This window comes from Adiantum capillus-veneris, chromosome 11, assembly GCF_014529385.1.
Source record: "Adiantum capillus-veneris isolate H3 chromosome 11, ASM1452938v2, whole genome shotgun sequence".
Taxonomy (NCBI): Eukaryota; Viridiplantae; Streptophyta; class Polypodiopsida; order Polypodiales; family Pteridaceae; genus Adiantum; species Adiantum capillus-veneris.
The window spans coordinates 94,729,918-94,746,760 of NC_140941.1; the positions used below are offsets into that span (position 1 = coordinate 94,729,918).

Sequence of the window (16,843 nt, forward strand, 5' to 3'; positions counted from 1 at the left end):
CTGTTCCAGGATGCCATGGCAATTGTACGCAAGAGAGGAAAACCTGATCTCTTCATTACATTAACATGCAATCCTGGATGGAAGGAGATACAGGTGCATTACTGCTTGGACAAACATCCAATGATCGTCCTGATCTTACTGCCTGTGTTTTCTACCATAAGTTCAAGGATTTGATGGGCTTGCTGATTAAGAGAGCTATTTTTGGTAAGGTCATCGGACACATTTCTGTGATTGAGTTCCAAAAGAGAGGCCTTCCTCATGCTCACATTCTATTGATACTTGCATCTGAGCATAAGCCAACAGAGACATTGAATTATGATAAGATTGTGTGTGCGGAGCTTCCTAATAAAGTAATGTTTCCATAGTTGTATGATGTTATCAGTCGGTGTAATGTGCATGGCCCGTGTGAAAACTTGAATAAGAATGCTCCATGTATGAAAGATGGGAAGTGCAGGTTTAAATATCCTTGAAGCTTCAGTGCATCGACTACTGTGGCTAGGGATGGATACCCAACGTACATGAGGAGGGATGATGAAAATTACACTGTTCGTAATAAAGTGCAAATGAGTAATAAATGGATTGTTCCATACAATCCATTTTTGTCAATAGGGTACAATGCACATATCAATGTGGAGGTTTGCTCCACTATATCCGCTGTGAAATATCTCTACAAGTATGTGTATAAGGGACATGACAGGGCCACCGTTGTTCTACAAGATAGTGAAGGGCTTCTAAATGAAGTTACAAACTATCTTAATGATCGATATGTATCAGCATCTGAGGCTATCTGACGTATACTTGGGTTTCACATGCATCAAGAGAAACCTGACATACAACGGCTCCAAGTTCACGTGCCTCATCAAAATCAAGTCATCTTTAGCGACAGAGCGACTATACACAGTGTGGTGGAGGGAGATGTCAGCAAAAAGACAACGCTCACTGAGTGGTTTGTTGCAAATCAACAATATCCAGAGGCCAACGATTTGTTGTACATAGACTTCCCAACAAAGTGGGTTTGAAAGCCAGTAAGTAGAACATGGACTCAAAGACAGATTGGTGACATGATTGGAAGAATGTACCGCATTGTTCCCAATGCTGGAGATTTGTACTATTTGTGTATGTTACTCAACATGTGCAAAGGATGTAAGTCTTTTGAGGATATTAGAACCTTGAATGGACGAGTATATGACACATTTAAAGAAACATGTAATGCAGGAGGATTACTGCAAGTTGATGATGAATGGTTTCTTTGTTTGGAAGAAGCTTCTTTTCAGCAAACAGGGCAACAATTGCGCCTACTGTTTGTAGTCATTTCGGTTTTTTGTGAACCAATACATTCTAGTGCATTGTGGAATCCCTTCTGTAAGGAGCTTTCTGAGGACCATGTATATCATATGAGGGTTCGCACAAACGATGCGAATATCTGTAAACACATGGCACAAAACCAAGCTTTGTCAAACTTAGAGACAATGCTTCAACACTATGGAAAGAGGCTCTCGGATTATTCTGGAATGCCCCAGGTGGATCACACCTTGCAAATTATGAGTGAGCATGGAGTGCTTGCTGAAGAGTTCATGTATAACAGAGAGGAACAAAGAGTATTGTCTGCTCGAATGGAATCATCTTTCAATGTTGGGCAAAGGGAAGCTTACAATCGGGTTTTACAAGCAGCTTGCATGAACAGAGGGACTATTTTTTTCTTGGATGGGCCAGGTGGAACGGGAAAGACTTATCTCTACAATGCTTTGCTCTCTCGGATACGCAGAGAGTCCAAAGTTGCTTTGGCATGTGCATCGTCCGGGATTGCAGCACAGCTTCTCGACAACGGAAGAACTGCACACTCTAGATTCAAGATCCCTATTGATATAACTTCTGAGTCCACATGTAACATTAAAGTAAACAGCCAGCTTGCTGAGCTGTTGCGAATGAGTTCACTGATCATATGGGATGAAGCCCCCATGGCTCATAGACACGCTTTTGAGGCTCTTGATAAGACACTAAGAGATGTCATGAAAAATGACATGTTGTTTGGTGGAAAGGTTCTCTTCCTTGGTGGTGATTTCAGACATATATTACCTGTTGTGCGCAAAGGGGGAAGAGAAGATATTGTTAATGCATCTTTGTGCCACTCATACATTTGGCAACGTACAGAAATCATGCATCTTTGTGCCACTCATCTAACACAGAATATGCGAGTGGTCAATTGTTTAAGTAATGTTATTGAAAGAGAGTTTGTGCAATGGACACTTGATATTGGTAATGGCAATGTTTGTGATGGGGACATACTTGATAATGTGGCCCTGCCGGCTTGCAGGATGCTACCACAAAATAATTTGCAAGCATTGGTTTCTTGCATATATAGAGACCTTGAAACGCAGACTTGCCATGCATCCTTTTTCAAGGATAGAGCAATTTTGGCTCCACGGAACAAGGAGGTGGATACTATAAACAATTTGGGCTTGCAGCAATTTCCTGGTACTTATAAGGAATATGTCAGTGCGGACTTAGTGTGTGAATCAAATTGTGATAGCATTTTATTCACAAGTGAGTTTGTAAATAGTTTAGATCTTGGGGGAGGCTTTCCACCGCATGTTTTATAATTGAAACAGAATGCTCCAGTTATGTTGCTTCGCAATTTGGATCCCAGAAGTGGTCTTTGTAATGGGACACACTTGATTTGTAAGCAATTCCACAGCAAAGTGATTGAAGCAGAAATCATTACAGGGCCACATGCAGGAAATGCAGTATTCCAAGGATTGATTTTCTCATGGGATCTAGAGAAGGTCTCCCTTTTGATTTGAGATGCCGCCAATTTCCCCTACGTTGTGCTTTTGGGATGACAATCAACAAGGTGCAAGGCCAAACATTGGGAGTTCTTGGATTGTATCTCCCAACACCCGTTTTCACCCATGGTCAACTATATGTGGCAATGTCTCGCATGAGATCCTCTTCTGCCATCAAGGTTGTGGTTGGTGATAGTCACTTAACAAGCATTAGTAGACATGGAGATCAAAGAACATACACTTCTAACATTGTCTACAAAGAGGTGTTGCAATTGACCTGCCCCCTGCCACCCCCTTGCCATGGGGTTTAACGTGGCTGGATATGTTTCATCCAATAAAAAAGCACGGTGACTCTCGCAACTATTTCTTTGTCATTTACAAGCTTAGTATCTTCTTATGAAACATGGTGTAGCATCAAGCAAGGTATATTCGCTGAAACAATTGACTAAGATTTATTAGTGCTGAGAGATTTATGCTTCATGTGCTTTTTGATGAATTTCTAATCCTTTATGTATATGTATATGTATGAATGAAGATGGATCCTAACGCCTCTGTGACTTACACACTAGGGAGACGACCTCGACACGTCCGAGGTAAAATATTGTATATGTGTGTTTGTTACATTTTGATACTTTAAAGAATTTAAATCTCACAGTCAACGATTATGTATTAGATCCACCATTATCGAGGGGTCCAATCACAGCCATGCAGGTGATTCATCTACTCGAGGACTTGGATGTAGCAAGGTAACAATGTTGATGTTGATATAATAAAGTAATAGCTTTTGAGTATCAAAATATCTGTCTATACTAATAGCTTTTTGTTTGGCTATAGATCACAATATTACCCAGAATTCTTAATGGTGAGTATATATCATGCTTCATATGATCCGAGCTTGCTCTGCTACATTCAAGTTGCTATTCAGAGAGGATTCAGAGCACGTGTCACCATTGCAGAGTTAGGCAGAACCCGTCCAATTAATGCTATGTTTGCTCAAAATCTTAGTCTCGGTGCTTGGTTCCTACGTGTTTTTGTGTTAGGATCTCTTCCTCTAGTGATTGGTAGATGTGTTTTACATCGTGGGCCATGGGTGGTTCGATACGGCAGCAAGGCATGTCGTAGACTACGCTTTTGAGCGTATAAATCTTAAGTCTCTACGCATGTTATATTTGACATGGGAAATATCACTTACTCTATATATGTTAGTGCAAAGTTAGTTTGAAAATATGTTGTGATGACTTTTGTTTAGGTTGCTGCATAAAGGTTTTCATGTTGTCCATCTTATAAATTTCAAACACACACAGTACCGCTCTCTCTCTCTCTCTCATCAAGCATGAGAGAGAGAGAGAGGAAAGGAGAGAGAGAGAGAGAGAGAGAGAGAGCTCTGTCTCTCTCTCTCTCTAGCTAGAGAAAGAGAGAGAGCCCAACACATGGACAACAAAGAGAGAGAGAGAGAGAGAATCCACCCAGTATGTAGACAAAGGAACATGCTCAAAAAAAAACCAAAGTTTAGTGTAATCCCACCTACAAAATTTGAGATTTACCTCTACATTTTAAATTTGAAAGAGTGCCCTATAGCCCTGATGACTGCGAGAGAGAGAGAGAGAGAGAGAGAGAGAGAGAGAGAGAGAGAGAGAGAGAGAGAGAGAGAGAGAGAGAGAGAGAGAGAGAGAGGGGCACCAGAAGAGGGCGGCTATACTAGATTTCAACTCCTTCGGCGGTGTACAGACACACACACACACACACACAGAAATTTGCCAAGAGCAAAGAGCTTGAGGGTAAGTTGGGAGAATCAGAGCCCACAAGAATTTAGAGTAGTGCCACAGCCATGCCAGTGCCATTGGGAGAATTTTAATTTGACCTTAAAGTGAGAAGATGTCCTCTATAGATAATGTTGAAACCACTATTCGATCCTCTCTCTGCCTGTATAGCCATAGCCTGAAGGCATTGTGCTTCCTTCCACACGGCCTTGCTACATACAGTTGGTTGTTGAGTACTTTTCCCTCCCAAATTGCCACAGATTCTGCATGTAATCCCCATTATCTAATGTGCTACTATTAGGTACTTTTGCTCCACGGTTGTGACGAGTTGAAGCCATTCTTAACAAGCACAAGGGTAAGTTGGTACGGTGGTAAGCATGTGATCAAAGCAAGGCGGGGACATGGTGGTAGCTATGGTGAGCTGCAAATGCAGTAGGTACAGAAAGTGACAAATCTAGAGCATATGAGTAGGCGGATGTTTTCTCAACTAGCAAAGGGCACGGGAACAGAGCAAAACTCAGGCAAGGAGAGCGTGGAGGCAATATAGGTGCGTTTCAGAGGGTGGGCAAGAGATGCTATGATAGTCGGACAACACTAGAGCTTAAGGGTAAGAGGGGCCATGCCACCGCCGAAGGTGGTGCCGTTTGGGGAGCCCATTTGGGGGTGGACGTTATTCATAAACAGAGATTCTTGTGGGTTATAAAGAAAGTCAAGATTAAGATGCGATGGTGGGAGTTTGTGCTTCTCCCCTTTGCAACAAGGAGAGTGAAGGTTAACAATTCTTTTATGTTACTATATATAGCCTTTAGTGGTCCACTACTTAAGCTAGCTAAATGCAATTAGAAAGAGTTCTTGAAACTAGTAAAGAGATTTCTGTGGAAGAACAAAACTAAAGACTTAGCACCCTGGCAGTGGGAAAATGGGAACGATTGCAAAACCTTTGGAGCAAGGTGGGCTTGGGATCCCTAACCCTAGCACTCACGCAGAAGCTCAATGTGCCAAGTTTGGTGTAACCCTTGCTAAGCAAGGTCAGGCTTGGTAAGATAATGGCCAAGGATATGATGGACAGCTCCAGAAGATGCTCGCAAGGCGGTCAGTGGAAAGGACTTGAGGTGCACGACAAGCTGTTGGCCCCGTAGTGGGCCATCCTAAAACTTGGGGGTATGACAAGTGAGCTAACTCGAAAATGCAACAAAGAAATGAAGGCTTTGGAATGGGGAGAGCTTACAAGTTACTTCCACAACTCTTTATCTCAATGATCCCCTTGACTTTCTAAGGCTGGAGGCATCCTTCTGGCTCCTTTCTGGAGGGAAGTTGCTAGAAAGGGTAATAACAAAGGTATTAGACGTATAGGCCAATTGTGGGACTACATCAGAGACTATTAGAAAGAAACGGACCAACTAGCCTTCCAGTTTAATGGCTCAGAAAGATTGTTGATCAGGAGAGCTCTAGAACGAGTCAATAGGTGGTATCTGTTAGACTATGAATCCAAGCTCAAGTGGAAAGCATGGCACTAGTCTATAAACAAACATTTCCTGAAACAGCAAAACTAAAGATGTGTATCTCACCCTTATGGCATAATAGGATTGGTTCTCCTCACTCAATAAATAGTGGGGCAAAAATTGGCCAAGGTCAAGATCGGAGGCGGTCGTGAAGAACATATGGTGCCCTCAATGGCCACATGGGATGAAGGTTTTCTTATGGAAGATGCTATGGGGAGCCATGGCAACTTGAGTGAAGGTCCTTGCGAGGGGAATTGGTACAGACAAATGCTCACATTGCAGAACGGCTTGTGAAGAACTCTCTCACCTATTAAGGAGTGTTCAACGATCCGTGGTTTGGCAGGCAAGATATGCAAATGGGTCCAAAAAACCTGGAAATAGGAATCTTTAAGAACGATCTCTTCTTGGGAGGTAAGATGTTTAAGAGCTAAGCACTGCTCATTGCTACAAAAATCGTGAGGTATTGCTACTTTAAACACATCTGGAAGACAAGGAATTGTCGGATCTTTGAGAACTCCTTGGAATTAGCTAAGTTCATAGAGATAGTCCAAGAAAGCACGGCAACGATCATCGCCATTGGAAAGCAAAGGAACTCAGAGGAGTGGAATACGACCCTAGGCGTCGCAATAATGGACATGCAAAGGTGAAAGTATGGGTTCATCCATGGTCGTGGGGTGGCTCCTTCATTAACCAATGTATCCATGATCCATTGAAGTGGCCATGGCTCATCATGAGCATGTCAGGAATATGTAATTTTTTGGATATATCAATATAATCCACGCATCAATGTGAGTTTTGAAGGGAAAAAAAGGGACAATGAGTAGTTTGGGTGATTTTTTTAGTTGATAGGGGAAAGTATCAAATGTGAAAGAATTGATTTCCCATAATATGCTAGTAGAATAGCATTACAAAACTCTACTTTATGCAAGGATGGTAGAACTTTCCGTGGTACTTTCCTTTGAGGATGGCGAACGTGGAAGGAGTCAAAGTCCTTGACTGCAAGATGTTCACCATCTACCTGATCTGCACTGGGGTCCGAAGACAAGGTAGAGCCATGATATCTTAAATGAATGGATTGACCTGAAGGGGGAACAAGAGATGGCGACAGGGGTTGTGGCTTAGGAAACTGGGTTCAATCTTAGCATTGAGGTGATGTGATCAATATTGTGCAGCTCCTGATGGAGTTTACAAATTGAGAATCAAGATTGTGAGCTCGCTGATGAGTACTTGACCTAAGGATTGTGAATGGAATCTGGATAGAGTCTACCTAATTGTAATGAAAAGGAAAGTAGTAAAGGAAGAATTCGCGGAAGATTTCATAGGAAGGTCTCAAGCCCCACAAGTCAAAGGATTCTTTATTTGTAAAAATTGTGTTCACATCCAATCTTCATAGCAATCCAAGTTGAGTTTTAATAGTCTTGCATTAGTGGTGAAGAAGAAGGTGCACCTCAATAATTGCAACCTCGCTCTCCTTCATTCCACAATGACATGTAAATGCATGTGATTCTTGCGACTTTTTGGAGCTCTTCAATACATGCATCGGACATCAATTACTGCTCTACCTACTTACTCCATGGCAGGGACCAACAACTCATACATTATATCTATTCTTCATATTTTAATTAAACCGAGTGTAAATGTGCCTTTTGGATTAGCACTCTGTCTACTTTTTCTAGGGCAAGGTCTAACAACTCATGAGATGTAGCTACTTTCCTCCTACTCTCCACTTGCTCCTCGGTCAACCAAGATATAGTCATCCTTTGTGTTTTCCATGCTAGGTACTTGCTTTTTTATAAAAACCTCCAACATGCTCTTTCCAATGATAGCATGGCCATTTGCCTCTCTCTCTCTCTCTCTCTCTCTCTCTCTCTCTCTCTCTCTCTCTCTCTCTCTCTCTCTCTCTCTCTCTCTAGCTTGCAGCGCTTAGGGAGGATGACAATGGTAAGGGTCCATGGCTAGAGATGGAGCATACAAAGGATCTCTAGCTTGTAGCACTTAGAGAGGATGACAATGGTGAGGGTCCATGGCTAGAGATGGAGCATGCAAAGGAAGAATAACTAGAGAGAGAGAGAGAGAGAGAGAGAGAGAGAGAGAGAGAGACTTCGACTTAGAATTTACATGTTATATTTAGTTTATTGAAAGCTTTACATATATAGGATTATTTCACTAACTATAGCCACCCTTTTACCATGCAAAACTCAACATACAACGAGTAGTCTGCATGAGTTCGACAATAGGGTGTTCCCACATGAGTCAGACACGTCAATAAGGGCTTGAACCCAACAATCCTCCCCTCAAGCCCAAACCACGAGCAATGGGTTGAGTACACACCATGGCAAAATTGAATAAACCTCTTGAAACAATGAGTAGAAGCTCCCCCTTGACAACAACACGGGGTGTGTGTACTCCTCTCGGACAACAACTAGAGTGGAAACAACATGAACTCAACCAAACAAAACTTTGAGAGGTCTTACCACTTTTTCACTTGGCACTGTCTATAACCAAAAAATTGGGGCATGACAATTACTGGCAATTGACAACCTAAAACAAGGCTTTGACAAAACATAAATGATAGTATTGACCACAAACAAAACCATAATAAACCTATGACACTAAACATGGAAAAATGGTTTTTTAAATTGTATGTGTTGATTCATTAGCTCATTACAACAAACGTTTGATTCAGATGCTCTTCATCCATAAGATCACATTTTTCCAAATCAACATATACCATTGGATCAATCTCGATCCAGCTATTCTCAAGTGCTTCTTCGTGCAATTGTATGTTGTCTACATTGCTTTGAATGAGAGTGTTAGCTTTAGCATGTGTCCTTAAAATTAGGATAATTCCCACACTCATGATTTCGAATCGAGAGTACTTTTCAGCACCACAAAGCTCTTACAAATGATCTCCCCTTTGATTTCATGAAGCTATGGTTGACATATGCAAATTTTTGAGATGTTGTCAAAACTGGCTATAATCATCAAAAAAGAGAGCATATTGATATGCTACGTGTTGCGAATACTAGTGTTGCCAAAGCCACCTTGTTGGCTACAACCACCGTCATTGAGGGTGTCGTTTTTCCACCATCGTATAGCTTTGGATACAACAACCGTCGTTGAAGGCGTTTTTTTCCACCGTCATATAGCTTTGGCTATTTGAGCGTTTCAAAATTCAACAAAATTGTCTATGTATGTAGTGTTTTGATATGCCACTGTTGGGGGCAGTGTTTTGATATGTTGAAAAACAAGCTGTTGAGACTGCTTCTCAAAACGCTATATGTGTAGGAGTTGTTGGGCTTTTTGTTGCACCCGCCTCGAAGGCATTTTGAGATGCTATCTTAGCACCACCTAAGAGATTTGCCTTGCCTATAACATGTGCTCTGAGGGAGCATTTCAAGATGCAACTACCTATGCTTGCCAAGGAGGATGCTACCAAGGCTTTGATACCACTGTTAGGTTGCAGGGCTTAGGGAGGATGACAACGGTGAGGGTCCATGGCTAGAGATGGAGCATGCAGAGGCAGAATAACACGAATGAGAGAGAGAGAGAGAGCAGAGAGAGCAGAGTCTTCGACTTAGAATTCACATGCTATATTTAGTTTATTGAAAGCCTTACATATACATGATTATTTAGCTGACTATAGCTACCATTTTACCATGCATAACTCAACATACAAAGAGCAGTCTGCATGAGTTTGACAATAGGGTGTTCCCACATGAGTTAGGCATGTCGATAAGGACTTAAACCCAACATCTCTCTCTCTCTCTCTCTCTCTCTCTCTCTCTCTCTCTCTCTCTCTCTCTCTCTTCTAAGAATCATTTTGATCTTGGAGGTCTCTTAGGGTTGCTCTTACATTCTCACAAATAGGCATCAAAACGTTGTCCAACCTAGGAGTGGCCCAAGAACACAAGCCTCTCTAAACCGCAAACCAAGGAATATGTTACAACATAATGCTCAAAACAAACTGGGCTTCCCCCCTCAATAAATAGGTGCATAAGCAATGGCCAAAATCTAGGTGGGATTCGGTAACAAGTAACATGTGGGGCCCTCAGTAGCCCCATGCAATGAAGATATTCCTATGGAAGGTGCTATGGGGGGTTGTTCCGATCGGCGTGAGGATTCTAGCCACTAGGACTGGCTTAGATAGGTGCTCAGGGTGCAAAGCAGCAAGTTGAAGATCCCCTCACTTGTTCAATCAATGGCTGACTATGAGAGGCCTTGCAAGAAAAATTTGCAAATGGATACAAAAGACCTAGAAGACTGTGCTCTTCATGACCATCTACTCCTGGGAGGGAAGATTGTGAAGAACCAAGTTGTTTTAGTCTGCATGCAGATTGTCTGCTTCTGGTACTTCAAACAAGTCTAGAGGGCTAGAAATTGTCAAGTCTTTGAAAATGACCTCTCAACAACTAGCTTCACAAAGGTTATCCAAAAAATCAAGGAAGTGGACGTATCTATTGAAAAAAGGAAGAACTCGGATGGATGGAATCAAGCAACCCAAGCCATCCTTTGGATTATTTGTGGTACGTTGAAACTTCAAGGGCTCTTTGAATTGTTATTGCTACATTAAAAACTCTTTTCTCTCTCTCTCTCTCTCTCTCTCTCTCTCTCTCTCTCACACACACACACACACACACACACACACACACACACACATTGTGTGCATGTTTATTGAATAGAAAGGGAGAAACGGTATAATCTTTGTCACCCATGTGTGATAGACTAGATATCCCCCTCCCTCTTAATTTCCAAGTCATGAGTTCAAGTTATATAAAATAAAACCTTGAGGTATTTTTGGATTATTCCTATTCCACCACTAAAACTTTGAGATCTTGTTAGAGTGTTATTGATGTCCTAGTCTTCCTTTCAAGACCCATTTAAATTAAAAAAAAAAAGATGTTGATGTATTTTTGGATTAATACTATTCCATTAAAACTTGAGATCTTGCTGCAGTGCTCCTAATGTCCTAATCTTAAATTCAAGACTAGTCGAGCAGATCTCGATGTCTCTTGGAATTAGTCCTAAGGCATCAACAATGTGAGGTCTTGCTGGAGTGTTCTTAATGTCACGGTCTTCATTTCAAAACTCATTGGTGGATAGATCTATGATGTCACTTGAGATTGGTCTTATGACATTAAAAGTGAGAGGTCTACTTGAAGTGTTCTTAATATCCTGGTCTTAGCTAGATTGTGAATGTCTCTTGAGATTGGTCTTATGACATGAAAAATGAGAGGTCTACTTGAAGTGTCTTATGACATTAAAAATGAGAGGACTACTTGAAGTGTTCTTAATATCCTGGTCTTGAGTTAGCGAGATTGTGAAGGTCTCTTAGAATACTCCTCACTGTTACACATTCCCTTCCTTCTTTTCCCATGTGTGTGTGTGTGTGTGTGTGTGTTTTTTCTTTTGTGGGGGGGGGGGGGGGGGGGGGGGGGGGTTGGAAAAGGGCAACTACCATCAATCATCTCAATGTGCTTGTGATCGTTGTTTTTCCTCCCTAATTTTCCTCATGTCTAGGCCTTGAAAGTTCTCCCGCATGCTAATGGCAACTTCTCTCTCTCTCTCTCTCTCTCTCTCTCTCTCTCTCTCCCCGGGGGGGTGGGGTCGACATGTCTTTAAGTGCCATAGCTATCCATCTAGGCTTGCTCTCACCTTGTCCTCACCTCTCAAGCTTCTCACATGGTCCTCCACCAGTTGCATGGGTCATGGCCCTCCTCTTCTGTTGTCTTGTCTTCCCCTCTACTCTGAATCCAATTGCATCCCATGCTACACATAGCTATCCACATTGTGAGAGTGGCTTACGCCATGCTACACATGCTCACTCTCTCCGTCTATCTCCAATCGGGACCCTCTGTGTGTGTGTGTTGGGGGGGGGGGGGGGGGCGGCGGCATAGATGAAGCTTTGTGTTGGCATAGTAGATTTAGTAAAGGGAAGGCCTTGTGTGTATGAAATCACCGTCCCTTTTACCTTGTAGTCATGTGGCCTTACGCATATGTTTGTATGTGGTCAGTGAAGAAGAGGGAAAGTGCGTATGTCTAGAAGGTTGTCTCTTGGAATGTGTTTGCCTTTTTTCTACTTTAACCGTCCAAACACAGCCACATCCTAGCAACCAAACCTTGAGCATCTTGTACAGACAAATACATAAGCGACTAGCCCTATCTAAGACTTAAACCCTAAGCGGATTGAAACAGCTTAGTCGCTTATCCTAAGTGACATACTATAAGCGACTAGCCCTAAACGGCTTAAATATCAACTAGCCCTTAGAGGCTAGTCCTAAGCGGCTAAGCGACTAAAATATACCTAATCGGATGACCCTAAGCGGCTAAGCGGATAAATAACAAAGCAAGTAGGCATAAGCGGTGCAGCTAAGAAGCTGATTACCTAAATGGCTAGCCATAAGTGGCAAGCCCTAAGCAGTTTGAATATCGATTTGCCCTAAGCAACTAGCCCTACTTAAGCGGCTAAATGGCGAATAACAAAGCGGGTAGGTCTAAGCAGCATGGCTAAGCGACTGAATACCTTAGCGGCTAACCCTAAGCGACCAACCTCAAGCGGTTTGAATATCGATTAGCCCTAAGCGATTAGTTCTAAGCGACTAAATAAAGAAACAGGTAGGACTAAGCGGCGTGGCTAAGCGACTGAATACCTAAGCGGCTACCCCTAAGCATCTAGTCTTTTATGGTCTAAATACGGACTAGTCCTAAACAGCTAAGCAATTGAATACCTAAGCAACAAGCCCTAAGCGGTTAAATAACAAAGCGGGTAGGACTAATCGGTGCAGCTAAGGGATTGAATACCTAAGCGGCTAGACCTAAGCTTTCAACGGCCTAAATAGTGACTGAATACCTGAGCGGCTAGCCTTAAGGGACTAACCCTAATAAAGCGGATAGCCCAAAGCGACAACTATGTTCGATTGACATAACAACGTCGATTTGAGATAAATAGTTGACATAACAACATCGATCAACAATTTACAAAATGCATGAAGTTAATCAAAGGTAATTAGAACCTAACACTAAAACTTAACTAAAAACATTCTAATTTACATTTACAACACCTACAACAAGTCACAATTTAAAATATATATAATTTTTAAAATTTTAAATTAATTTCCGTAAAAATAAGAAAAGTAATTATAAAATGATATAAATCAAAATAACTCTTTTTTTATGATCAAATGTAATTATCTTTCTTTTTTAATGATGTTTTTTAATTAATAAGTTTTATAAAATATTAAAATTTATATTTTTAAAAAAATTCTTTGCTTGAAGAATGTGTGTGTGCTGCACATAGTGTGTTTAGATTGTTGACAAACTAATGTGCATTTTTATTTATTTGCATGTATATTTATGTGCATGTGTGTGTGTGTGTGCGCGCGTATGCAAAAGAAGAGAATGATAGAACACTCACATGCATCCTATTTGAGCAAGAAGCACTTGAAGAAATGTCGCCAAACCTGCACACACAAAAAAAACAAAACACACACACACACACACACAAAAGTGAAGAAACCTACTACGAATATTGAAAAGAACCTTACCTTGTTGATGGGGGGGAGTGTGTGAGTGGAGATCTCGAGTCCAGTAAGCCCTACAGCACTAGATCTGCAACAGCTGAGGAGGAGGAGAGCAAGGGAGGAGATGAAAAATGGGTGAAAATGCACAAGAAGAACCCACGGGTTCTATTTTTGCAGAATTCATTGGTACAAGTGACTGTAGGACTGTCAAAATGCACACCTAAATCAGTATCAAAACATACGTCCAAATAGCCATCGGTCTCGGTGTTGAAATCTGTGCGCGTATGTCGGACGTGTCAATGCAAGGAACTTGCCGATACACCGTGTGCAAGCCACAAATGGCTCCAAGTACACAACAAGACTAAACTAGTAAGCTCAAAGAAGGCGATGGTGTGTCACTCACCGCTCTACGCTTGCTTCGTGGAGGATTCGTCGCCACGAAGAAGAAGGAGATGCCGCTACGCCGCGCTCAACCACTTCACCGCCGTCGTGCCTTCGTAATGCTCGATCGCCCACACACTCCCTCTCTCTCCCTCTCTCACTCTCTCTCTCTCTCTCTCTCTCTCTCTCTCACACACACACACACACAAAGAGATGAAGAAGAAGAAGAAGGAGATGGAGCAAGAGCACTCTTCAATTGCACAAATGAGAGAATGAGTGAATTTTAGGTTTAGTTGACTTTTATATGAGCTCGCCCCATTCACACTTGGGCGCCCATGCTTAGCCAACTAATCCCTTGAATGTTCCAGTTAGAGTGCGCCTCTCATCGGCGATCACTCTTACCCTTTTCCTATTGGACCGACAACCCCGGTACCTGACTCTACCAAATAAATAATACAATGTCCGCCGTAGGTGATAGGGTGTCCGTGAGCCGTGAGGGTTAACATGCCCCCCTTCCTGATGTAGATTCCGTCCTCGGAAGCTATTGAGTTGAAGCTTGTTGGTCGAGGTGGCAAAGCATTTGAGATGAATGTCCTTAGCCGTCTTCAGCCACTGCAAAATCAAACAACATTGGCACAATAATTGCATTCTCATAAGCGATTAAAAAGCATATGCAGTTTTTGGCACAAATTGATTGGTAACAAAATTTTAAACAATTTGTCAGCAATAAACATAAAATTGCAATGTAATCAAATGCATAAACAGTTGGAAAGGTAAAAAATTAAACAAGTCTGGGGTCGCTAATTTAACGGTCGAAAGGCACTAGAGGTCGACTATTAATACCATGGGTAAGCTTCTTAATTTTCTCTGGTCAATTAAGTTATTTAATCGCGAGAGCCAAGTATTTCATGTTCGAGGGCTGACTAGAGGCTATACCTAGAAGACCTTGTAGTTAAGCTACAATAAAAGGAATTTCTCATGAAATCATCGCGTGACTGATTACCTTTTCTTTGACCCCCCAAAGTCTTTTCATAGCGATTCAATTTTGATGTGTGTGCTTATTTTGTATGCCTTAGGTTTTTTGTTTTTCAAGGAAAAGCGCCCATACTGGGAACCTCTAGGGCTCTAGTACCATAGGCGATACATGTGAGTGAAGTACCAAATCAAGCTGAGATTTCTCTTACAGCTTAAGATTTTACATTGTGGCACTTTGATTTTTTGTTTGTTCATTTTCAGCATTTTAATTTTGTAACTTTGGGGGGTCATATAACACTGTTACACCTCCCCAGGCTCATCACACTAGTAAACTCCCTTTATAATACTTAAGCTAAAGGTCAATAGGGTCAAGCCCACTAGAAATCCCTAATACATTTCACACAATGCTGCCTAAATCGGATTAAGAACCTAAGTAACCATTGATTATTAGGAAGGCATTCCCCATGGTATTAGGAGAAGATCTGTAACACCTAACTTGGTCAAACTAGCTTAGTCGGACTGCTTGATTTTTAAACCTAGACAAGTGATTATGACAAAAAACTACATTGAATTTAATGTTTGATACTAAACAAATGTGCTGGATATTATGCTACCAATCACAATCAAAGCAGACAATCATAGATGCAAAAAAGATAAGGGGCAATGCTAATGGACAAGAAACACCTGTTTGCGTTGATGGTCGCACTTGATATGAAAAGTGGATGAGAGAAAGATTCCATCAAGGTCCAAATCCTAACCACAGCAATACGTTCCTACACACACTATGAAACACAAACAATACATCTAGGAGGCACATCAATGGGAAAAAAGAATTTTGCTAATCACTCAACTCTAAAATAGAAACACTCCTATCGTACTAATCTTACCTACCCTCCATCACTCGAGTGATGAGGATCAAAGGTTTTTTATGACATAGGTTTCTCTTTACCGGATGTGAATGTGTAGGTCTGAGTCAATGTTTTGACTTTTATTGTGCATACTCGTTTGCTAATTGCTCTTGCTCTTTATTATTTTTGTTTTTTGTGAGTATAAGGCTATATATATACATTCCCTAAGATTGGATATTAAGAGGTCAGGGAGAAAGGTTGAGAGGGAAGCAAGTGAAAGATGGATGTCAACAAACACTCCCCCCTTCCTTGGGTAGATCATACCGTTTGAAATGATGTCGTCACCCTTTGAAACCAGTTGTTCCAAGTTGTTATAGGTGAAGGATTTAACCAATAGTTTTTGACCACTCTATGCGTTTCATCTAGTTACAAGGGTGGTAAGGTACTCTCCCAGGATCGAACTTGAAGTGGTTCATCAGGTGATTCTTGAACAATGGGAGGTGTGGAATCCTTTGTAGCTTTATGGAGGTCCACTTCTGTAGGTGGAGGCTGTGGAGAAGATTTTACCTCTATGGATGCATTACATGAGGAGCTAGAAGCTTCATGGACCTCCCCCCTTCCTGAGCTAGGTGGAACAAATCGTTCTTTCTTTGGCACCCGCACCCAAACTAGCTCTGGAGTGGGTGTGTAGCATTCTGTAATTTTTTTCTTTCTGCGATTGTCGATTTGTTTTGGAGCTACGGGATTGAGTTCGCATGGGTCAGGTGATAGGTAAGAACACAATCTACATTTTGGCACCCAGATTTGATCATTTCCTTGATAGGAGCCTTGGGCTTCCAATAGTCGTTTAGGAATCCAACGCCACGTTTTCTTACATTTCTTGGAGCAAGTGGGACGTTTCTTACAAGGCTTCTGTTTTTTAGCACTAGCCATAGTCGCTAAAGAAGCTTTATGGACCCACTTGTATGTTTTCTTGGTTACATTAGGATGAGTCTTGTCAGAAGCTATATGCATTGCTTGTAGCATATTTAAGGGTACAGGAATTTCATCCCCCTCATGTGTTACCCAGGTCGT

The 16,843-nt window shown here is 41.6% G+C and overlaps 1 protein-coding gene across 1 annotated transcript; it reads left to right on the plus strand.

Annotated features, from left to right (window-relative positions):
• The first annotated feature begins 1,061 nt into the window (after positions 1 to 1,061).
• Positions 1,062 to 2,600, plus strand: LOC147447674 (uncharacterized). The gene has a single exon (XM_086523658.1). The coding sequence runs from the start codon at positions 1,062 to 1,064 to the stop codon at positions 2,598 to 2,600; it is 1,539 nt and encodes a 512-aa protein (XP_086379784.1).
• Positions 2,601 to 16,843: the final 14,243 nt, after the last annotated feature.